The sequence below is a fragment of the Alosa pseudoharengus genome, unplaced genomic scaffold, assembly GCF_046254945.1.
Source record: "Alosa pseudoharengus isolate Yale_2024_CS ecotype anadromous, Long Island Sound unplaced genomic scaffold, YU_APseudo_1.1 YU_APseudo_1.1_scf_3, whole genome shotgun sequence".
Classification (NCBI taxonomy): domain Eukaryota; kingdom Metazoa; phylum Chordata; class Actinopteri; order Clupeiformes; family Clupeidae; genus Alosa; species Alosa pseudoharengus.
In genome coordinates this window covers 41,381,272-41,406,968 of record NW_027468718.1, presented here as the reverse complement: position 1 = coordinate 41,406,968, position 25,697 = coordinate 41,381,272, and the positions used below count along the sequence as shown (strand labels likewise).

The 25,697-nt window shown below is 45.4% G+C and overlaps 1 protein-coding gene across 3 annotated transcripts in view; it reads right to left on the bottom strand.

The window, feature by feature from the left end:
• The window catches only part of znf385b (zinc finger protein 385B), an 82,840-nt gene that overhangs the window by 25,339 nt on the left and 31,804 nt on the right, over nt 1-25,697 (bottom strand). The window contains exon 1 of one of the 3 annotated variants that reach the window (XM_076264279.1): nt 13,246-13,382. The exons of the other annotated variants lie outside the window; for them this stretch is intronic. Within the exon in view, the coding sequence (XP_076120394.1) occupies nt 13,246-13,255 (10 nt within the window). The 5' untranslated portion in view covers nt 13,256-13,382. Of the gene's footprint in view, nt 1-13,245; nt 13,383-25,697 lie in introns of those variants that run through there. 3 annotated transcript variants of the gene reach the window in all.

Genomic DNA, 25,697 nt, shown 5'->3' with positions numbered 1-25,697 from the left:
TCGGGGGAAACCGGAGCCGCGCTCTAACGAGAAACACATGCAGCATCCATCCAACCAACCAACTGGCATCAAAATTCACAGAAGTGATTTGCAGCTGGGAAGCATGACCAAAGAACCCGGGGAAGAAGAAGTGGAGCAAGCACACGGCGCTCACTCTGTTCCAATAAAGCTGCCAGTATTTCATGTTTTTCATGAGAAAGAGACACAAACATATTACGGCCAGCAATGAAAATATTATACATCTGAGCATGCGGTGCAATGCAGGAATTGCCTTAATCATTCAGGGGTAGAGCCCTTGAAGCCTAATCTATTAGGGTCCCGGACAAGAGGCATGCTTCTCATCAGCACTCAGAAATCAAAAGAGAGAGCACATGGTTTCTCTCTCTCTCTCTCTCTCTCTGTCTTCCATTTATTTATGTATCTCATCTCTTTCATGCTCTACTTCAAATGTTCAGGCAAATTGTAGGGGACAATACTCAAAGACTATTACAGCAAAGGCAAGACTATTACAAGCAGAATGAAATCCCATTTGGGCCGTAGCACACAGGTCTGTGATCAGGGACATAACAGAGTCTTGATGATTGCGCACCAAGGCTGGTTATTAACGCTAATGGCCAGTGCTGGTCATTCTGCCTGAGGCATAATGACCATTCTGTATCTACACTGCTCCAACCAAGACATGCTAGCTACCCACCCACCTACTAACTTCAGACCTGGACTGGCCATTAGAATGACATGAAAAGACCACCGGTCGATCACTAGTGTGCTTTAATGGGAGTGTGACATGACTGTGTTTGTAGTTTTGTGACGTGCATGTTCTCAGCTTCCAATTGAATTACTTCAAATAAGGGAGGCCAATGTCATCTGAATTTCTTGCACTCAAGCTTGTAGCCTTTGAGGTAAGACGGTACTTTTGAAGCTGTTTAGCCTGTGATATCGGTTTATTTATATAACTACACACACCTTGGTTAGAGTGTAAGACGTGGGGATGTGTGTAGGTCTTGTCTCTGTGTGTGAGGACGTGTGTGTATGTCTTGTCTTGTACACACACAGAGTGATGCATATGCATGTTCAGAATTTGTAATGTATCTCTCCTCCTGCATAACAAGCTGGTATTTACAGCACTTGAAAAACAGCATGTCTCAGTAAGTAATTATCTGACTCACTCAGTTTTGGAAGAATTGTCATTTTACTACCAACATGTTTTCACATAGTGCCTTGATCATTCAGGGCTAGAGCACTTGTTTCACATAAACACATGCACACATGCTTGAGAAGCCCATCTGAGAAAGACTATATAGTTCTGTACCAATAGCATCCAGTTGATGTGGATGCAGTTGTAGAGGACTGCATAGCTACACTATTGGCTTGCTGTAAACTCGTATCAATATTCGGGGTGCAGGTCTAATTTAGGTAATGCTGGTTACCTGGGCAACAGGGACAATGTTGGAGGATCACTTAACCCTTAAAGGAGTACCGTCACACCGGTGTGACGGGAATGTTGGGAAATTAACATTCTAAAGAATATCTGGGTTCATTGAATTCAACATAGAATTTTAGAACCTTCAATTGTTGCGGAACTTAGAATGTTCAAAAACCTACACCTTTAAGGGTTAAGAGGGGAGTAGGGGGATAACTGCATTATTCCAAATTATTCACTGTTGGGTTTTTGAAAGTGTAGAGAAAAAGCTTGGCCAAATCACAAGAGAGAGCAAGCAAGCTACAACAACAACAACAACAACAACAAAAAACGTTGAAACTCGTCAATAAAAAAGGGGAGCTTGTTTAGACGCCAAGGCAGGGTGAGGATGAAAGGAGGGTGAAAAAAAGCCAACCAAAGTCCCATTTATCTGCCGTAGTGTACTGCTGTCATAGTAATTAACCTCTCGAAAAAGAAAAACATCATCGAACAAAACACTCTCCAATCTGCCACAAGCAGTCTAACGGAGCCTTGCTCGCCGCCGTAACAACACGAAAACAATGTCGGATCAAAACTACCCACGATGGGGGGCCTGAACCACCCACGGCACACGGCTGCATTTAATCAATCTCCCACTGCAACTATAGCAACGCAGGCCACACAGCCACGGCACGGCCCTTTTCGCCATGAGATTAGCGTGTAGGGTGGGATGTGTCATTGGTTTTCCATGAAAACAGCCACGCCATGCCAAGAATTCAGCTCCAGACATCTGTTGCAGAGATCACATAATGAGCTCCATCTCATTTGAGCGGAGCAAGGTCTTATCGTGCCTGAAAATTATGCCCCCCCCCCCACGTCCGCAACGATCGGCTCCAAAATGACCGGATTGCAATTCACTCTGATTAGCTGTTGGGTGTTGAGTTATCTCCACATTAACTCCCAGCCTGTAGTAAAGAAATGTGGACACACACACACACACATACGCAATGACTAACACAAACTTAAATGTATGTATGCGGTGAGTAATCAAATCTTTATTGTTCTAGAATCCTGTGGCATAACCCATATACGGTTCTGTTGGTAAGTACACACTGCTCGAGTCACAATCGGTCACTGCTTCTCCGGACCAGCACAAACGAGAGTGAAAATATAAGGTGGGGGGGGGGGGGGGGGGGGGGCAGGAGGGTGAGGGAGGGAGTTAGACTGAGGAGGAGGAGGTTGACTGAGTGAAAGACTGACGGCATTCAAATCAGCCTGACCTCCTCCAGCGTCTCTTTCATGTCCATTTCATCATCTAGACAGCGGGGCCCGTGGGCTCCGCTTTGGAAATGAGAACGCCCTGCAGGTAGCCGCTTCACTCTTCCTGGTTCGCTCGTTAACTTCCGCTGCCCTTAACTTTGGCTGGCAGGGAATGTGAGAGTTGTGGCGGCTTGGGGGTCAAATTTGCAGTCTGTCACAAACAGCGTTACAAGTGGCTAAAAGGCCCGTTTTCTTTTTTCTTTTTGAGTGCCTTGCTATTTTGTCGCTCCGTCTGGAGACGCTAGGCCCACGTTGTCGTGGTAACGGCAGTGATGGCGGAGGTGGTAGAAGCAGCTGCTGAGCGGTCCGTGACATTTCCGTCGTATGGGGAGGGGGTGGACCAGGACACCCACCCAGGGAGCAAGCTGCCCCACCCTTCCCTGCCTCGCCACTTTGGCCACTCCAGACTGATTGTGGCCAACAATCAAATACAATCAAATACCACACACCGGCAAATTGCACCCTTTGCAAAGGTTACCCGATGCCACTACCCCCCGCCCCCACCCCCCTACCTTTGTTACTAGGTTACGGTATGCAGACGAGACATGCCGCTTTTTATGTATGCCCGTGTGTCAATGTCTTGTATGTGGAGCACATTGGGTTGCACTCTGTGCATACAAAAATGCATAGATAAATAAAAGTGACTTGACTTGACTTAACTTGACTTGACTTATCAGCCGGCAGAGTAAAATTCTCATGCTGACCTCAAGAAAAGTTGAAAATGACGAAAAGTGAGAGGGAGGACGGGAGCGGTAGAAGCGAGGAGAAATCCAACATCAATGGCAGCTTATCATTTCATTTTATACAGTCTTTGGTCACTTAATTAGGCTTTGACAAAGAGATCCTCAGGCAGAACTTTAATCCAAAGCACTGGGGCCTGGTATCTGTGAAATATGTGAAAGGTCAAACCACTTCAAAAGGAAAAAAAAACAGGGAAAACTAACCGAAAAGATAAAGTGAATAACCCTGCAGAGAAAGTCAACAGAATCCATTTAATGTTGTGGAAATGAATAAGAATTCTCCTTCACTTGACTTTTCTGCAGTCCAAAACATTCCATCAATTAGGCAGGAGGAGAGGAGGAGGCAGGGGAGCAGTTGTACACGTGGGGCTGCAAACGTGGCAGGAAGGATAACAAAGAAAAACTCTGCAGAGGGGAAAGGCTGTGCGTCATCCTTAAAGCTCTAAATTCATACTCCACATACAGTAAATCAAGCTAGTAGCATATGAAGACCAACGAAAGGGGATATTTTTTTGTTGATATATCAGAATTTATGTTTACACTTGCAACACACGGAGAGCACATCCATTGTACGTCTTGACATCTGGCCTTTGTTCAATTTTGGGTGGAAAAAGTGGCAGCAAACTGGACATCTGAACATTTTTCTGTGTTTTATTCCCCTTGGAACATTTATGTGCCGGAGTGTCCACTGGAAGCGTATTACAGTGTCCACAAATCTGTCAGAGAGGGGGAATGGCCAGGCCTTGCGTGAGTGAGCGAGACACACTGCAGTTCTGCTAGTGACCAAAAAAAAGAGGGGGGAACAAGGGGGAGAGAGAGAAAGAGAGAAAGAGAGAGGGAGAGAGGGAGGAAGAGAGAGAGGAGAGGGTGAGGAGGGAGAGAGAGAGAGACAGGGAGAGAGGCAGGAAGGGAGAGACGGAGAGCCTTGGCAGGTGGGAGTGTGTGAAGCTGAGTTCAGCTGGGGCGTCACTAAGTTTCCACTCAGGCCCACACAAGCAGGCAGGCAGGGGTAGGAGGGGGTGGGGGGTGGGGTACTGGGTGAAGAAGCACTGGGGGTGGATATAAGGCTTCAACATTAAGCAGGTGGGCTCCCAGTCGCGCTATTCCTCACTTTGGAAACAGACACACAGGTGGAGCCTGGTAGCGTGTGCGTGTGTGTGTGTGCGTGTACGTGTACATGTGTGTGTGAGAGAGTGAGAGAGAATGTGCATGTGTATTTGTGTGTATGTGTTTGTGTATGTATGTAGGTGTGTGTGTGTGTGTGTGTGTGTGCGTGTGCATGCATGTGTGGGTGTGTGCGTGAGAGAGAGAGAGAGACAGAGTGAGTGAGTGACAGTGTATGTGTGTGTATGCGTGTGTGTATGCGTGTCTGTGTGTGTGTGTCTGTTTGTGCGTATGTGCTTGTTCTGGTCACACAACGGGACACTGCTGGTCACTAATCCACCTGCCTCCTCTACTGCATCGCTTGGTGGGAGGATGAAAAAAAGAAACAAAGCGGGGCTGATGCTCCGTCACAGCATGCTCAGGTGTCCTTTCAGCACTAATCTCAGCCTTCAAACGCTCAATGGCTAAACGCTCCTGAAAACTATAAGATCGTGCCAGATGGAAAAGCAACTGGCCGCGCCATCATGCTATTACTGATTTCAACGCTAATTACACGTTTCTAGGGTACCCGAAATAGCTTTTCAATGGCAGCCTTTTTTTTTAAAAGGATGAGAATTTTTTTTTTACAGTAATTAGCTGTTAAGGGAGGGGGAATTAGAGACCCTTCCCAATTTTGAACATGATCCAAGAACAATATTTAGTAACTCCGGAGAGTCTCCTCAAGTGAAGTCCTGGGTGAGAATCTTGAAAAAACACTTTCACTACTGGGTCATGTTATTCCTACAAAACTGTGTTTCTTTACCCCTTGTACAAAGGAGCAAGATGCTGTGGTCATAACTTCATACTGTATTTACATGGGCCGTTAATACTACTGGCAAAGGAGAATCCATCTCTAACGAGTGGAGTAAATCTCTGCCGTAAATTCAGTTTTTTTTTATAAGAATTAAACAACAGGAGAACTCTTTTGAATTCCAAGAAATTTTCCCTGTTGACAGATTGGGGACAATTTCCTATGGCGAAAGAAAGAAAGTCCTCAGATGTTTGGGATTAAGTGAGCACACAGCTGCCCCAGGATAGTAGTTTTTCAATCCGCTCTGCTAGGATGCACATTCATTTCAGCTTTTAACCCTCTGGTGGCACCGAACACTCCAACACACAAAAGATACCAGGGAGAATCCTGCGGGAAACATTATGTCACAGTGTTATGGGACATTCCAGCTCTCTCTTCCGATGCTTCTGTTTGAAATCTGCATTACAAAACTGGGAATAGAGAACATGCGAAGAGGGAACATGGAATAAAGTCTTGTCAACAGCAACGTTAAGGGCTTCATTTGAACTGTTCGCATCATCGTCTAATTTTGACACAAACTCTTTCTACTAGTGAGCGGGGGATAGTGTTTCACATAGCTATCTCTGTGTGCGTCGCCGCTGCCTACACACTGGAAGGGTTACGGCTGGGATAAGAATAGCCAGAAGTAATACAGTGTGAGACATATTGAACCGTGTGATTCGACGGGGCTCCTAACAACACCGCTATTCCGAGAGCACGGTCATTCAACACTTGGAACTTCATTATCTGAGCAGGTGTGTTTACACCATGCGAACAGAGTGACTGATGAGAAAATGAGTTAGTGTTTGTCGTCTTGCAGCACGCCATATTGTTTAACATGTGGACTGACGTTACTTATCAGGAACCTCTGAGTTCGTCCAAAGAACTGTTAACAAGGGTGGGAACAGATAATATAGAGGCCAAGAGCTTATTAGTCCCCCCATCCTTCCTCATTTATTTTACATGACTATCAAGTTGGTCTGTGTGCAGTGTGATTAGCGCCTCCAAATTGGGAAGCCAAGTATAAATACTTAATCTGAGCCTGTTTAAAAGGCATGCGCATCTGTTTACTGGTGAATGGATAATGGCCATATCTTACAGAGGCTGTCCTTTTCTAGGTCATTCGCCCAATTAATATTGTACAGTAACATGGTAACCAGCTAACAGGCAAAGGTTTTGTAGGGTCACAGACATTCCACCCCCACCCCCCTGTCAGAAAAAAAGAAAAAGAAAACCAAAAAAAACAAAGGGAAAGAAGAGATTAAAAAGTAAAATGGTGGGTAGTCTGAAAATAGCTACAATTGGAAGCTTGGCTTAGAGGGGTTTACGCATGAGAAATGCAGGGGCTTAATCGGCGACGTGGAGCGGACACATTCTCTCTGGGTTTTGGACGCAAGACATCAGCTGTCCCCACTAAGCTCGCCACAGGGGTAATGAGACAGGCCACTCTCTTTAGGCATTGTGATGATTGCAGAGGTATGAGACCATTTAGCGCGACACAGCCGCCCCAGTGTGAGCCGTTCCGTTTTTTTCCGTCATGCCTATATGAAGACAACATCACACGCTCACATGCATAGCCACACGCTATTTCAGGAAAATCTAATAATGTCTCTAAATTCAATTTAAATGCAGATTCCTCTTGCTTCGGCGCTCCAGGTCTGATAGAGAACAGGCTTACTCTGTGCTTTTTAAACACAATTTGCTAACAGAGTTTGTTCTCCCCTAATACAAATCATCTGACGACGATGCCGGTTGGGGACAAAAATTAAATTAGGGCACACAATAAGTTCACGTCCTTGTGCAGGAGAATTCCAGAGCAGGTGATGCAACGGGCCAGTTACAATTAAGCAAGGGGCACTCGCCGGTCACAAGACTGAGATTTCATGCACAGCTGAGCGATGGAGCATCCCGACGGAGCTCAACCGCACCACACCCGGTGCAGAACTCGACTTTTCCGAGTCTCGCGGCATGTCACATGCAGCCAGGCCATACACAGAACAGGATAATCTGTCTGGGCAACATCAGACATGGCCAGGAAGCATCTGTGCAGAACGCATTATCATTTCATCCGTCATTATCGTCTTTATGAACGCGCTGGAAAGCTCGGGCCAAACTTAACTTTGGGGGCTTTTTAAACACAGGCTGGCATAATCCCTACTTAAACAAGTGTGGAGAATCCTGCTGTCTGTGAGCAATTTGTGTTTTTCAGGGCCCATTAATGTCAAACACATGTGACCATGAAGGCATCTTTGCAAGATGGAAACTCTTACTTTTTTACATGGACGGGAGGCGAAGGGGGGGGGGGGGGGTTGTCCCTAAGGTTCAAGTGCTTGTGAAAGAGTGCTGCATTTATGAACTGTTCCGTACTGATGCTTTCACTCTCAATGACAATAATGTCTCTGAGCCTCCCACTCCAGTCAGTCAGTGCCACTTTAACAGCGGCACATCAGGAAATTACACAAACATTTTCAGCAGTGCGCAGAGAGACGGAGTCACGGTGCAACAGCACGGCCCACGGTGCAACAGCACGGCCCAAAATGAGTTCTGGAGCTAGACAGCTTGAAAAGTCTATATTGTATGTGCTAAAATGGATCTGTGAATGAGGTGAGAATCTGTGTGATCAGCATGTCATGGTGATGGTGTCAAACGGGGTACCAAATGAACAGATACACAGCTGTGGCTCAGGAGCCTGTTCCCTCCACCACAGCATGCTGTAGCAGAGAGTGGGTAGCACATCTATCTCTCTCTCTCTCTCTCACGCCTCTCGCTCCAAGTTTATCTGTGCTTGTGTGCGTGACTCACAGACATTGTGACTCAATCCACCTGCACAAGGTGTGGGAGGGAGGGAGAAAGGGAGGGAGAGAAGGAGGAGGAGAATCAGTGGTGGTGATGGTGGTGGTGGTGGTGGGGGGGGGGGGCTGGAGGCCAAGTGCACGTGTTCACATGTTTACGAGATGCAGGGAAGTCAGCGCCGCTGCCAAAAGTTAACACGCATGCTCTCTCTCTTTCTCACACACACGCACACATACACACACGAACACACACAAGCACACACACACACACAGCTGTCAAAACCAAGCCTGTCTGAATCCAGAATGGGGATGGAAACATCCCATCCTCACTCTCACTCTTTCCCCTATTCCCTTACTCTCCCTCTCTTTCCCTTCCTCCCTCCCTCCCTCCCTCCATCCTTCCCTCTCTCTCTCTCCCTCTCGCTCTCTCTCCTCAGCGATGGCAGTGTTATGAGCCTTGTGGGAGGGTAACGACGGTGAGACAATGCAGAGAAGAGCACTGAAGAAATCAATCATGAGCCTCATCCCCTTTTGCACCTGGGAGCTGCTGGCTGCTGGAATGGGGGCTGCCGGGGGAGCTGCGCTGGAATGTGCATGTCCAATGCGAGAGAAATGAAAAAGCACTCCGGTTTCCTTTGGAGTTCCTCCCCCGTCAAGACCGCTAACAGGAGCCGAGAGGCCGCTCGACTCCACGGGCCACGTGGATCGACGATGCGCTGCCAAAGTGACGACAAAGGTTTGCGTAGTTCGTCATCGCCAGGACCATTGCAGTGGACACTATGGTCTGCATGTGCTAGTCTACAGTTTTGGTCGTACATTTCAGCTGAGGAAATGAGGGGGTTGGTGATGACAAGGACAGGGGAGCTTTGCACCTTAAGTAGTCTGCACACTAGGTGGAAACACACACACGCACACATACAGAGAGAGACTCAATACACTTTGGAAAACTTTTGATAAAGGTGTCTGCAATCAGAATGAGGACAGACGTCAGCATTGAATAACATTTGTTTACGTGGCCAAATATATCCTGTTGCCCCACTAAGACGTGCAGTCTGCTTTGTCTGTGGCAAACAGCCGGTCTCACACTGTAAGGGATATTCACAACAAGAGCTCTGCTGACAGCTTGTCAATACTGTGTACTCAAGAGTGCTGCGAGTGTGACACACTTACATCCATGGCTCTAGCATCCATACCAGTAAATTGAACATTCTTGATATTCAAAGCACAACAAAAAATATAGAGAAAAAAAAATAAGCTCTGTGCAAGTCAAAAAATTAATTAATGGATGAAAAACAACAATGTTGTGAAGAAAGCTGATAAGTAAATCCAGTCACTTGTAAAATCAGCAATATCTGGTCAGTAACAACCACACCGTTAAAACGTTAATTTCTCTTTCGCCTTAGGCAGGGCGGATGTCTTGCCAGCGTGGCTAAAAGCATTAAGACCAAACCCTGTTTGACAGCAAACCTAACAATGTGATATGTGGAAAATAACCAATCAAACTGTGAACCGATGACTGCTCCACTGTGATATGACAGAAATAATCAGAGGTTCAAAAATATGTTTTATTTATATCAAAGTCCTTCTAATGAATATTTCAACTGAAATGGATTAGTGTTCCCATTGTGATTACTTTAGATAGGTACAAAGATGCGGTTTGTCAGCAGACCTTTCCGAAGGCTTTTAAATGTTTCTTTTTTTTTACAGATTCGGATAAGACTAGGAACTGTCCCTCAAGCACCAGCCATCATGGATACAGCATGGATCAACATATTCATCTCAGAATACATCACTCTGTGCAAATTAATTTCATAAAGTCATTTTTACCAGGGGCTGCACTTGTTGTTTCAGCTCTGCGGTTGCCATGGAGACCAAGGAACAGCAGGAGTGGGAGGGGTGGCAGTGATGGAGGAGGCAGTGGTTGGTTGGTTGTGGTTGTTGTAGTGGTGGGGGGGTACTTCTGCCACGCCACCTTTTCCCTCAACAGACTTACAACACATTTTACGCTTACAGTGATTCGAAACAGAGGCATGGCAAAAAAAGAGCACCAATCCACCCCCACCCACCCACACACACACACAACCCATTCTCCAGAACACAGATAGCGCCTCTAGCTGATATGGCATTTAGCCCTGTGTCTGTTTGTCTAAGAAAGGCTAATGTTTGCTGAGCCATAGCCCTCAGCTCTGGCTCAGATCTTTCCCAAGGCCCCAAGGTTTCTATTAAAAATACATGTGCTCAGAATTTTACAAGAGGTGCTTCCAAATCACTAGAAACGCATCAGCCTCCCCTTTTGTGTGGGTGGACAATGCGCTAAATGCACTAAGCGACTATCCACCTCCAAATGTACTCACTGTTCACTGCTATTGCTTTATCAAAATATCAAAACGTAATGGCCGTAAATATTCAGCCAGGAGAAACACATTGGAGTACATGCAAATCGACCAGGCCAGTGAATTATTATTATTTGGCCCGAGGCAACGTCTCACATATTAGATTAAGTGCAGGTACAACTGCACAGGGATTGGGCTGGAGGTGAGGGGGGTAATGTAATGTAGTACGGTAGCTGTATTTGATGCAAGATATTAATATGCAAATATTAAACCATTAACAATAACATGCCAATAGAGCAACATCTCGCCCTTTCTGTACTAGGTGTGGGTCAGTGCTCATAAATGTCAGATTTATCACACTTACAGCTGACAGAGTTGTGTGTTATTACAAACACACACAATTACGATTACTTCCAGCCAATCGGATAATGGCAGTTTGACCACAATTTCAGATAAGAGGAAAGGGAAAAAAGGGCTGGCCAGGCTGGTGTGGTTTTGTTTTTTTTCATTCAAGTGAGTCTTAGTACAAGTGGCTCTGAACTTTAGACACTCGGACTAAATGGCTGTTTCACTCCAGTGGCAAACGACAACAAGCAAGCCAGAATACCATCACCGCAGAAGCTGGATTGTTGACGCCTCAGACCTGTGAGCAGTGCAGCGGAGCAGCTTAACCAAAGTCTATTTTCTATCCCCGCCAAAAAAACGCAGCACTTACAATTTTTGAAGTGGCAACGAAAATAGAAACGGTCAGGTCTGTTAGAAACATTGCTATCTGAAGACATTAGTAATGACGTACGTACTGTGTCTCCAAACAGACTCCTCAAGTCGTTAAAAAGCAAAGTTATAGTCTTTGAGGCTTGTCTTAGATTGTCACTCTCAGTTCCTCTCAGGATTCTCAGGCCAGTAACAGCACATAGCACCAGAAGACCAAAGGGAGAGGAGCGAGAAATACCATCTATAAATAATACATTTATTTTCTTCAGTCTCGTCGACAGAGAAAGAGACAATCTACCAGAAAGCTTTAATATTTCATGAGATATATACGACAGATCATAGGAACCAGGTTATGCAAATGACCCATCAATGAAACACATTACCTGGAGGAATAAGGAATGGCGCATAATCGTCCTTTAAACTTTAATGATGCATACACAGGCAGACAGTCGAAAGGAGGCACACAATTAATGTTTAAATTTAGCCTTGTTGCAAGCGACACGCTCATCAAGCTGATTTGCTATTCAGCACACGTCAAGCGAAAGACCAAAAAAAAACAACACCTCATCAGGAACTTGGCAGTGTTTTTTTCTCTGAACCCCCCCCCCTCTTCCACCACCACCACCACATAACACTGCTGAATGTTAAAAGTCTCATGTCCAAACCTCCTAGACTTCCTTATTGACCAGACAAAAAAAAAGAAAAGCCCTACTAGACGTTGCCGAAGCCAGACTAAACCCCTGCTATCAAAGGAGCCACTCAAGAAGAGAGCTGGCAGCTTAATGAAGTTCCCAAAGTCACTGGGTGGAACTGACTCCCGGGGTGCTGTTCCGAGCGGACAACCGTGGCTGCTAGCATTGGCAACACTACCGGGGCTTCAGCCGTCTCTGTTCAAAGGCAGGCTGAAACAGTTCCCTGGGGGCATTCCTGCTCATTTACGCTCTTCATAAGTGTTTTGAGTTCTGGCTTACTATCTTCAGCGAGGGTGTACCGTCATGATTTCATTCAACGGGTTGTTCCTCGGAGAGAGGCTCCCAGGCCAACACTTTCAGCATAATCGCACACTAGTTAAGAAGAGGGAGATTAGTCAACGCGCCCACATGACACATCACTGTCTCAAGAAATGGTGTTTTTTCCCCCAAGGGAGCGTCGGTACCAATCCTGTATGCTTATAGGGGGATGTTTAAACTTCAATGTTTGTAAAATGTGAGTGCTTTTCCCTGAGTATTTCATCATCTGCACACAGATAACAGAAAGGCAAACAGAATGGGAACTCTCTGGTCACAAATGCATTTTTTTTCAGAGGATTTCCGGTGACGCACCTGGAGTCTTTGCGCAACCAGTCAAGGAAACCAGCTCCTGTATCTTCAAGCAAAATCTCTGTGATGGGTTTTCACTGATGTGTGCACACACATTTTGCCATTTTACAAGAAGTGAGAATAAGTACATAAAAGTTGAATTGCTACTATGCCAGGCTGCACAAGTAGAGGAAATATAACACACTCATTTGTGAAGGTACATTCACAACAAAGCAGAAGCATTTCAGAATTGTTCCTGCAATTTAACACTGATGCCATGCTACACCAGAACTTGTAACTTTCAAAAACCAGCTCAAACTAAATTGTGTGTATGAACACTGTGGTGTGACGTCTAAACCGCCTCAATTCTATTTTATTTTTTTTGAGATGACACCACAAAACATAAGCCATACCTTGATGAAGCCTTTCAAGCTTTTTGGAACCTATTGAAGTCCAGTTAACAGCATAAATACCAAACCTTTTAACAGCGCAGACCCAACCAACCACACACACACATACACACACTCACATACCCAGTATATGACACTCCAGGGTCTAGCCAGTTCTATCTTTACAGTGCTTAGTACCAAAACATATTGAGACGAATATCAGGACCATAGCCTCTGAACCCACTGTTTGGAGGAAAGAAACATGCAGTCAAAGGCACTGTCCTCAGTCACAGAAAAAACAATGGCCCACAGTTCTGCACTACTCACCCAAAAGCATGACTGGACCATGTAAGGTCTGAGCCGGGCTTGCGGAGAGCAGGAGGGAGATATCCTCAGTAAACCTCAGCAAAGCACCGCCGCTGACCTGTTCACTCAGCTTCGCACGGCTCCGACGCAGCAGCGAGAGAGAGAGAGAGACAGAAACAGAGCGAGAGAGAGAGAGAACGGGAAGACCGCGCACGGAAGAGCGACTGAAGCCTGTAGGGAGCGGAGGGTGTCTGCGGAGGGAGAGATCGAGGAGAGCGAGACTCCCTCAAACAAAAAAAAAAAACAAAGGAGAGAAGGGGAGTGTGCGAGAGAGAGAGAGAGAGAGAGACAGAGAGAGAACCGTGCTGTTGGCAGCTGCGGAGAGCGAGCAACCGAGTGAGCAGCGCGGAACGCTTGATGAGAGAAAGAGAGAGAGAGTGAGAGAGAGAGAAAGAGGGAAAAAAAAGAAAACTAGGTCACTCTGACGTGATTCTGATGTCGGAGAAGCATGGAGTAAAAGGGACAAACATATACACATACACAAAAAAAATGTACTTCTTTATCTGAAATTGCAAAATTGACAGAGCGCAGTGTTATTGTCTGGGAGTACACATTGAATATGAGTCAATCAGCTTTTACGTACGGTGCACCTGGCTCTGATTCAGCTGCGAGGAATCTGGATCTCGTAAATCAGCCGCAGCAGCCCAAGCCCCCTAACTGTGTGCATGGTCCGTGAGCGCTAAAGGGGGCTGGCCCGATGAAACAATGTTACAGGACACGGGCGTCAGGAAGTAACGAGAGAGAGAGATATAAAGAGAAAGAGACAGAGATAGAGAGAGTGCAAGGTAAAGGGTGAGGGGGGGAAGGTCGGGGGGCAAGAATGTTTGTGTCAACATGGGCTCCAGACAGCAAACGCACCATAGGACCGAGTTCAGGGTGTAGATCAGCAGGAGGTATGAGGTGCGATGTAAACCAAACTCTGCGTGTGCAACCTTGCGTGCTGACAGACGGTAATGTGAACCGCTTGCCATCCGATGTGTGGGGCAAATATGCGCTGAGGTAATCGCCGCCTCTCTGGCGACAACCGGCACAACAGCACAGCACAATTCAGTACAGTAGCACTGGCGGCGGCTGCTGAGACAATTCCTTGGGCGAAGCAAGTGCATCCATTTGGCCTGTCTCAGGCCCCCTCTTGGGAGCGCTTTGAGTAGCCTACAGAGAGTCAATACCACAGTTTGAATGTGACTGCAGAGTAGAGGTCATGTCTCTGAACCATGGCTTTTTCAGACCTCAAAGCCTTTCGTCGAGGGTGTTGGGTTTCCGCCGGGAACATTTCGAGAGAAATTAGACAGAATGCTCGACGATCATATTACTTGACAAAATACTTTGGAGCTTGTGACTGGAGCAAGGGTCTGGGGTCCAAGAATACAACTGCACATGGTGTGTAAATCCTGCGGCTTACAACCGGGGGAGGATGACCAGCTCGGCTCGTCTTGTACCGCATCGAGAGAGACAGCTGAGGAGCGGAGAGGATAAAAAGGACGGGCCACCCAAAGGCGGCCAAATCGTCTCACAATGGAAATTAATTACCTTCAGGCACGCTAATAAAGGCCATTCGTCTCATGAAAGTCAATGCTTACGCTTAGTGTACTTCAAGGAACAAATGAAGTTCATCTGCGCCAATAGGAGCCAAAGATAGACCTGTGTCATATTAGTAGGCTCTACATTGTGCCCTGCTAGGTATTCCATTAGGGGCAACAATGTGTTTAGTTCCACGGCAGTGTGACGTGGTCCTTTTTGTTCCCACAGTTGACCCTGTCTTTTCAGGAAAGAGTGTTCGGAGAAAGGCAACGTATAATTCTCTGAGCTCTGTCCTCCTGATCACTGTGCTAAATATTACTGCCGTTAGGTGGAGCGGGAGGGTGGGGGTGGGATATGGGGGGCTGTGGGCTGGAAAGGTTGCAAGGGTTATCACTCGCCTAGACTGACCTGATGATGTGATTTATGTCATGGGGACAGTGCCGCCTGCATGCTGCATTTCGGCAGCTGTGAACTGTCCCCAGCTCTGGTTACAGGCACTGGAAAGGCCGAGCTTTACAACGAACGATCACTTAACAGATCGCCTGTGTTACCATCAGGCAATATCGCTCTAACCTTTCTCTGTTTACACCGACATGCAAAGCTAAGGAGTACCTATAAATAATCGTACATTTTGGGGATATTTTCCACTGACTACAATTTATGTTGCCTTACATTCCCAAACTGCACAGCAGGACATCTCCTATTTCAATCGCAAGTGTGTAAGTACTTTGACCGTTTGCCATGTTAAAACTACAACAGTGTTTAATGCGATCGTTCAACCATGGTGATGTCACCGGCATTAATTTAGCACTGCTGAGCTAAGCACTTGTTTAGCCTCTTGTCATTGTCCAGGATAATATAGTACGTGCGAACACAGTGGCATCACACTTAATATCTTCAGCCACCATAAGCAAGCCCAGAGGCCATCACAGGCGTCATAAATAACTTTCTTTATTCCGGGGATCCGGGAGACTGGCCACAGACAAGGGCATAGACAGGCAGCATGAGGCCATGTGTCTCCTACCAGACTTATTGCACGGAGTCAATTATCCAAGTGTCAGGTGGCCAGATGTAATTAAGATAAAACAGGTGCCTATAATCCATCCCATTATATCCATTTAAGATTTCAGGTGTAGCTGCCCAGGATATGGATTAATGGAGTTTCGGAATACAGAGAGGCGAGAACTATAGCTGGGCCATTTAATGTGAGAAATGCCAGCGAGGCCAAAAGCATTTCAACAACCCAGCGAGTGTCCTGAATATCCGGTCTCTCATGAATTATGAAACGTGCTTTAGTGCGACGAGGAAGCACTTCAGACAAAATATAAATGTCTAATTTCACATAATTTTCTTTCCTTAACCTTAAAATTCCACTGGAATGAGCCAAGGGAGTTTGTGCATGGAGTTTGCGCATGAAGTAATTTTCTTCAAAGAAATACATAGTTATTTGTTAATTTTTGTCTGAACTTTTATATGCTAGAAAGGAGCCTAAAGACTGGCGAATTGGCTTATTCAAAATGGCAAAACCTATTTGTCCATGGGCACAGTGAAATTGGAATGAATGAAAAATGTCAACAGGGGATAGAGATAGAAAGCACAATATAATTTCAAAGATTCCAATCACTCTAAGACAAACCTCTTGGTGCACCACGGTATTATTGAGTATCTTTGCTCCGCAAGATATCAGCCACTATCACATGTTTGCAGTGTAGGAGGTGTCCAATACAAACAGAGCCTGCCCTGTGGAAAGAGTTTGCTTTGTGTCCTAATGGACCATACCAGGACTCGTACTATTGAGATTTGAGGCTGCATAGTGTTCTTTAGCAACAGAACCAGAGCGGCGGAGCTGAAATCATGTGTGATGACTTCCTGCGCACATTTATTTCACCGTTTAAACACATGCCGCGCATACATTCAAGGGTCATGCTGAAAACACATGTTCAGACATTTCATTTCGGTAGCTAAGAGAGGAGTCGTCGCAGCGCTGCGCGAAAAGGGCAGAGTGTTTGGCCTGCGCCGCGCCGAACGGCAGGAATAAATGGAGCGTTTGTTTGTCTTTTGACTTTGCTTAATCACAGTGTTCATGTTTGAACTTCAGAGGGTGACGGATGAAAATCTGCTCCGTGTTTACCGATGAAAACAAGTCATGCACGAAAGCGTTTGAGGCAATTTTGATCTGATTAAACAATAGCTGAGGCAAAATGGCAAGAAAAAAAAAAAAGCTGCACTACCCCAAGAGTCAACACCATCGCAATCATGGCACAGACCTTTACTATGAGATCAACCATGTCTGCACTTCGGCTGGCTGGCATTCAAGAGACACAGAAAACCACCCACACCTTCCAAGAGCATATTAATAAGTCATACAGTTCCACAGCATGGGGCTGTGGAAATGTACATCTGCGCAGCACTGAAATAAACCTCTAAAAAGCACAGGCGTTCTTGAATCATATATATTTAATCATTGGTCTACTTCTTCATTTCGGACATTTTTTGCATCTCAGGAATGAGCCCTCCCAGAAGGCAGCCATCCTTGAGAGCAATTTCCTCCAGCCCGCCGCAATTTGCCTCAGACATGCAAGACAATATCAAATCAATTGGTGTCGTACAGCGCCCCTAAATGAGAGATGGCATACACATTGCATTAATGAAGCCCAGCTCAGTCTCCATACCTCACTGGGAGAGTCCCGGAACCACTCACTGTTGGCCCTGACAGGATTCTTCCGCACATTAGAGATCAAAACACGGAGGAATGTGCACCGCCTGTCCCCTCTCTGCTCAATTCCTCTCAATTTCAACCAGCACGCCCCTCCCTTTCCTTAAATCTCTCTGTCTCTCTCTCTATTGCTTTCTCTCTCTCTGGTGTTTCCTTGGCCTTCTACTGCACTCTTTCTTTTCTCCGTGTCTCTCCTTCTCTCTCTCTTTCTCTCTCTCTATCTCTTTCCTGTCCTTGCTGCTAGCTACTTTTCACACCTCTTTGCCTTGAGAGCTCTGGCACATATGCAGTAGGACGAGTCTTTTGGGAGGGCTGGGATATGTGCCACCGCTGGCTGGACCTCCTCACCATGCTGAGCCCCACAGTGCTCAGATTACCAGCATTGGAATTTGTCATCGCCATCTGACCTGGGGGGTTTCTTGTTGATTGGAATGATCACCCGTGTCAGGTGTGGCACAACTGCTTAATCCCGCTGCGATTTCCTCCAGTCGGAGGGCCGAACATGTAACACAATACCCACTGCCCCACACTAAGGCTAACACCATAAAGACAGCAGAGAGGGAGAATGAGAGAGAGAGAGAGAGGGAAAGAGATAGAGAGAGAGAGAGAGAGAGAGAGAAAAGAGAGAGAGACTGCTGGAGGGCCAAACAACAGAACCGGAGATGGCTGTATTGATACCAGACAACCTGACAGAGAGACAATAAGGCCAGCTTTAATCTCTCAATCTCCATCTTCCCTTTATCTTTCGTACAGATGCTGTCTTTTCAATGTGCCCTTTCTTGCTAGAGTCAGATCTTTTCAAATTTCCTATTATCTTTTATGGAAAAGGTCCTGGGTTGTGAATCAAATACATTTGAATTTCCACGGCAGGGCGGCCTGTTACAAATCAAGTCATAACAATGCATCTGCAAATAATTGTGTTAAAAACCAAATGCCAGCGCTTCGCACACAGGTCACTTATGGTTTCAAACATTCACGGAGAAAGAACACTTATCATGTTAAATGATCTGTGGTATTAAAAGGCCTAAAGACATGAGCCCGACGCAGGCCTCCTGTGAAGAACCGCCTCGGCAAAGCAATTTAATGCAAGCAGAGAGGCCAAGGCACTTCTCTGTGTAATTTAGCCATCTAAAAATCGAATCGTCCTATAATTAGCTCTTAAAACGTCCTCAAAATCACACCTATAAACACCACTCTCCAGCTGGCACACAACTGTGATTTGGGAGCATGATTCCACGCACTGTTTAAGCAACACTGGCAGCCGCAGTCTCGCACCATCGCTTCATCAAAAATAGATCTGAGAAGCCAGCAAGCCTCATGATCTAGCAGGCAAGCCTTAAAAATACAGGGCTCCTGTGTGGGGCCCTATGAGAGAATGGTGCTCTGAGAGTTCAAATTCGACACGAAATCCCTTGAAGTGCATGCCTTATTTCACACGGCGGATTCGAACATTAGCCGCTGGTACTCAGAGGTATTAACATGGCGTAATCCTGGGTGAGGGCACAGTGGAGCGCTAAAGCGCTAAACGACAGAAGGGCCACGGGGAGCGTTCGAGGGCAGACAAACTCAGAAAGATTTGGCCGGTTCCAACTGTACAGAGCAGCACAGAGCGTAATGCAGGGGAAAAGGGGCAGGCGAAGGGTGTTGGTGGTGGTGGTGGGGTAGCTATGAGGCTTGGTTGGCCTCAATCTGCCTGACAAACGGCGCCATCACATCCCATCTGGAGTCCCCTCCTGTTACGGTCCCATGTTGCCAGTTGTCCTCCGTGCGTGGCCCTCCCAAACGGCCCCTACTGCCAGGAGTCCCTCAGAGGGCCTCGTAACAGCAGCAGCCACGGCAACAGCAGCATGGAGTAGTAACAGTGCCGCACACATCACATCTCCCTCCCTGGGGGGCCTGAGGTGGCAACAGAGATCGACTTACAGTCGAGTCCTGCAGCTGGGATCTTCGAGCAAAGTGCTAGCAACGCCAAGGTCAGCGGGTCAACTGGGATCTGGAGTACTGATAATAAAAATGTCCGCCATCGCCAATCCTGACCAAAGCATCTGCTAAACGACTAAATGCAAATACCATGCCATACGCTCCTAACCCCTAAAGTCACTGTATACTCGGCTTTAAGTGGATGTACTCGAGTCGGAAAATGTGAGCATATACCCATAGACTCTGGAAAGGATGCACCCAGATCAATTCCAGTCAGCTACTCTATGGGAACGATCTGGTCTGTGTCACAACAATAAAACAGTATTTCTTTAGCAGACATGTAGAGATTTCAAATAGTTTAGGGTTTAGTGATGAAGGTAAAAACCAATACATGGTGTATGTTAATTCTTGGAAATCCATACTTCATCTTTATGAACAGAACATTTTATACTGAAAATAAGACATAATCCTAAAGGGTAATCTCACAAGAATGATTCCAGTCATACCAGACAATATCACACACTGATTCTGCAGAGAAATGAGCCATCCAGATAAGTACTATCTCTAACAAAAGCATCCAGAATTTCCCCGTTTTGAGGATAGCTTGCACACTCCTAAACATGACACGCATCACAGCAGATACCAAAGAGTACAATGAGCCATAGAGTTTGTAGGAAAAGAAACATGAGGCAATTCAGATGCAATTACCTTTTCCGCGCCAGATGGAATGCCAGGCCTCAGACAAACTGCTGTGTCCTGTTTTGCAATTTACACAGTCTCTCCTGAGTGAGTGGCAGACATTCTGGGCAGTCATAAACCTCAGAAACTGGCAAACGCCTGAGAACAGTGCTATTTTATTTTGCATTATCAATAGCTACTTCGTTGAGTAGTTGTGGTGGTGGTTGGAAGCATGTGAAATTGAGTGTGCATGTGAAAATTCAAAAGCATACATAAAATTTGGGGCACAACAGCTCTTGCTCTACAAACACCTTCAATTTCCTTCCACAATTGGCATGTTTCAGTATGCTTGTTATCGCAGTGTATATATACAGTATATCAGTAACATGCCACACAAACTTCACCAAGCGCTTTGAGAGGTGGAAAAAGAGGACTCTTCAGATGTTAACAGTTCAGTTGCAGACTATTACGGTTTTAATCGCCTTTCACTTAAACTCAGCAGGCCAGTGAGGAGGGGACTGCCTCAAGACAAAGTGCCATAAGATGGAAAGCAGGTGTTGCTGTTAGTTCAGCTTTCATGAGGAAGGGATCCTTTTTTTCTCATTTCGCTTTCTTTTTTCTATTTTACATTTTTTCTCTTATGGTCGGTCCCTTTCCCAGTTCTAATCTCCTCCATGTGTGACACTTTCTTGGGGGATGAAAATAAGTTTGGACTTAATGCTTGGAAATGTGCTCCGGAGCCAAGAGTTACAATCCTCCCCAACTTCACGGACGAGAGCTGCAGGTTTGCACCGTGACATCATCCCTGAATAACATAAATTCGGAAAATTGATTCCAGATAATCCTTGAGAGGGCGCTCCAAGGAAAACCGGCAGCCGTTGACGTATTCCAGCGGAGCCGAGAGAGGAATTGAAATTAAAGAATTTCCTAAGCTAAACTTGCATGCCAGAGATGCAAAGGTCTTCTTAAACCCTCACCCCTAGCCTTCCTACATCCCTCCCGACTTCACTTCCTGTTCCTCTCACGCCTTTGTAAAAGTAAGTACCCAGAGGACCCTTTTTTTTTGCTCCGCTCTAATGAAGCAAACATGTCACCCATCCAAGGATAAAAACTATCCAAAAAAAAAAAGAGCAAAAAATGTGGAAACAGAGGGCGATGCAGTCATGAAGAAGAAGTCACACATCCTTGTAAAAAAATGTGGTGCTGTTCAAGACAAATTTATATCAAAATTATCCAAATCGAGACACATCCTGACTGGGAACAAAATTATCCAAATCTAGACACATCCTGACTGGGAACAAAATTATCCAAATCTACACACATCCTGACTGGGCCTCACTGAACCATTGTGTTTGGGCCCTGCGGTGAAATCCTCTGAGGTGCAGAGCTTAGGCTAGGTGATGAGGACTGACAGTGTGCAAGCCCCTTTGCCCAGACAGCTGCCCGCAAAACTTGTTTTTTTGGAACGGCCTCTTTGGCTAGCACAAACAACGAGGACATCCACACAATGCGTCCCCTGCTGCATGAAAAGGAAGCGACGGCCTCGGATTGGATGAACAACAATGTGCTCTTTATGCACTCCCGTTCTGATTATGACAGGCCATTATTAGGGTTTCCCCCACTGCGGTCCAAAGCTTCAGCGCTGTCATCCCCTGGGTCATGTTTCAGTCTCAGCTCCTCCAATTGTACCTTATTAAGCAGCATTTGTTTTGATTTGTCCTTTTTTTCGTAGAATTTTCCAAATTTAGGACCCAATTCTTTTTATGCTCCAATGGGTTCACTCACAGAACACTTTAATAGGGTGCAGAGTAATGCGGAATGTTATCCTAAGACACAAAGTGAAAGTTACCTAATACAGTTCTATAGGCCACTAAGAATAAGCGGTATGCCAGTTGACCTCACAGTACTGTGTCTATGCCCCTATAAAAGTGGCTATACATTTAAGGCAGCTGTGTGTCTCATGAATAGCCTCTGTTGTGGTTCAGATATCCAGGAGATAAGAGCTGTCAATCCAGAACAGCTGAAAACGCCATTAATCAAAGTCCTTGCGCAGGTAGCCAAATCTTTTGTGGAGCCCCCACAATAAAGAAATTATCGACTGTCAAAATCTCGCCACTATAATTAAGCCTTTTAAATTGAATGCGTTTCATTTGAGAAAGTGAATATCCCTCCCTTTCATCTGTCTTTTATCGCGCTTGTGTGAAGATTCATTTATGAAGATGGATTTAGACGCCGGCTGGCGCATGACAAAAGCTCAGAGCTTCCACTTCCTGCATTTTCGAGAGGCTCGTGGTCACGATCTCTGTCCCCTCATCCCTGCTGTGTTCTCTGGGTAATTGTACTAAGTGCAGCTACCTCATATATTATCTTCCATGCAGGAAGTTACAGATTCCCCATCCCTTAAGGTAAATACAGCTTACCTTGGCTAATCAAAAGTTTAAGGGTTATTTCAGACCCTCTTCACAGAAGTGCACACTTAAACTTACACTTACATCCACATAACACATCACACACACACACAACCACCCACCAACACACACACACACACACACACACACACCAACAGAAGTAGGGTGGTTTAGAGAGTTAGAAATCATGACTAATACAAATAAAGTAACTAATTGGGCAGACAAAAATTCTAACCCTTCATTACACACATTGATATCGGAATATACGGCAGAAAATCATAAGTGTGCAAATTAATTTGCAAAATCAACACAGCCTCAATGGAAACCTCTACAGAAGACCCTCCAAAAGTGCTTCAATTATCTCAAAGAGACTCTCAGATACAAACTGCATTTAGATCACTGCAAAACAGTCAAAGAATTTTGGCTCTAAGAACACTCTCAGTTGGACTGTGGAGAAGAACCTCAAAACAAAATGAAATACATTTTCCAATGTTGTTCATACATCTGGTGCATAGTAATCCGAGTACAGATATACTGTATATGTAAAATAAAAAAATACTTGGATTTCTTACAGATTTACTCTAGCATATAGCATATGATTCTCTTCAAAGAAAAAGGCAAAACTAAATGTATTTCTGGTGTTTGTAGTGACAATTATCTTTCAGACTTTCAGTATGAATTAAAGTGATTCTACACCTCCACACACCACTTCCAATGAGCCTAGATGGCAAACAAATACACTGTAGAGATGGTAACTTACTATGCTTTTTGTCAAGCATGGTGACAAAGAGATGAAACTAAGAAGCAAGTGACAAGCCATCAAGCTCAATCACACCGAGAGGCGATCATTAAAATACCAGATGAGAAATAAATGCTCTCTGCTACTATCAGCCCAGGCTATGGTGGCCTTGCATAGCCCAGAGTGAAATTCATCCAAATGGTATTAAAAAGTCACAGATGACTGTGTCTTAGACAAACTGGCATGCTAGCTCGAATGTCTGACTAATGCTTAAGCAGGGGCCAAACTCATGCGGTATTCACAGCTCTGCTAAAAGGAGGGTGGTTTTGTCAAGCTGGATCAGAAAGCTGAGCCACATGAGAAGACTTGATGAGATTTCTTTTGACTGCTTTGTTCCCATAGCTGCTTCAATTTGGTGTAGTGGAGGGGGAAAAAAACTGTGAGGAAAAATCTTACGCAAAACAATCCCCCTCTTGCTGGATTTGTCCAGTGAGCCTCCCAGGGCTTGTGTTTTTGGGAGAGAATGAAATGTAGAGCTCACCCAGGTACCAGTCCGTCTTGGCCAGAGATTTGGTCAGTGGTGCCAAGGAGCTCAACCTTGACCGAGGGGGAACATTCCTTCAGGACAATGATCCAAAGTATTCATCCGAACCTAGAGTACGAGGTAACGCTTAAATGAACTCCAAACAAATGCTCTCATCTGGTCATGGCCAAATACCCCAACAGAACATGTAAATACCCCAACATTCTTACCGCGGACAATTCCCTCATCATCACACAAAACACGCTCGGAAAGCTCAGCAATCCCAATAAAACTCTGCATGAGCCACCATAAGAAATGTATTCAATTATTCAAAGCTCCATTATGAAGCATTTGCTTTGTTTTTTGCGTTTTTCCTTTAATTGTATTGCACTGCGTAAATGTAATATTTCTGCTAATAGGGTGTAAAATGGGCACCTGCCATCATCAGCGAAATGGCATACAACAGCTTCTTAGCTTATCCAGGTTCACTAGATGGATTGTGCACCACAGTAAGGCTGCTTTATTCATTTTGTTTATATTGTGAACATGATGACATGCTGTAGCATACATAAATACAAATGAAAACAACTAACAAATATGACTGATACTGACACTCCCACTACACGCTTGCAAAATAACAAGTCATGTACAGATTGCAAAATCTGTAACACATTTTACCAAACTCATTTTGAGACTTTTTATGAGTGCCACACAATTATGACTTGTTAATCAGTCACATATATTTCAGTTTATGGCATGAAAAAAAACCGGCCCCTGTAATCAATGGCGTGATCTTAATTACATGAACAATGATTTGAGGGGGTTGCAGGACTGGCGTTTAAGATCTGCTCACTGAAAGGGCCAGAGGCTGATAAGCCAACAGACACACACACACACACACACACACACACACACACACAGGGACATGGCTCCCGAGAGACTGCCTCTGTGTGCCTCAGTGGGAGAGGTCTGTGTAGTCTGAGGGGAGAGCATGCGTACCTGGGCCACAACGAATCTCAAAGAGAACTTCTAAAATGTATAATTTATCACCAACGACAAAAACACTTTGCTCACATAGTAAATATACTAAAACACAAATACACCCTAACCTCAATATGAGAAGTCAGAGGTGAAGCGGTATAATAACAGAAGAAATTAAGGTAATAGCACTGTCATTAGCTATAGTATCTTCTTGTCTCTCTCCGTGAAATGTCGGACTATCCAAAAATAGTCTGTTCCCTAAAACAACTCCTCGATGCCTTTAATGTCTCGTGAAAGAAAAAGAAAAAAAATATGCGGGAAGAGTTTTAATCTCAGTGTGACCAATTTTCTGTCTGTCGGAGCTCTCTCTTTCCCCTGCTGTTGCCCATTTCCACAGGTTACAACATCATTGCAGGCGCAGTGAACCTGAAAATTAGCCGTGCCTACACTGCAGGGACTTTACACAGCTACCCAGCGCTACTGAGGACATTAAAAGAAATCACTTCTAAAAAACTGCTGTTCTGACATGGGAATTGCAAACCCCATTTATTTCAATGTCAAAGTCCCTCTACTGTAGGTGAAATAAAAAAAAGCCCTCATACACTTGTGTTGGCTTTCAAGGACTTTTTTTTGACCGGGTGTTCCAAATAGCAAAGTGACACTACAATCACCTTGACCAGGGTAGTGCTGGACACAGTGAGATGACAGGGCCAGTATTATCCTCTCTGATGAAAACGACCTGTTGTAAAGGCATCATTGGAAGACTGAGGAAGGGGCTGAGATCAGTGCCCGGTGCTAGCACATGGTGTAGAAAGGGAATGGATTGTGAAGCGCATAATACAATCACTGTCTAAGAACGGAGACCCCGCCTCAGCAGCGCTGCTGACACACGGCCCCTCCCTCTGGGAGGGAATACGTATTGATCCG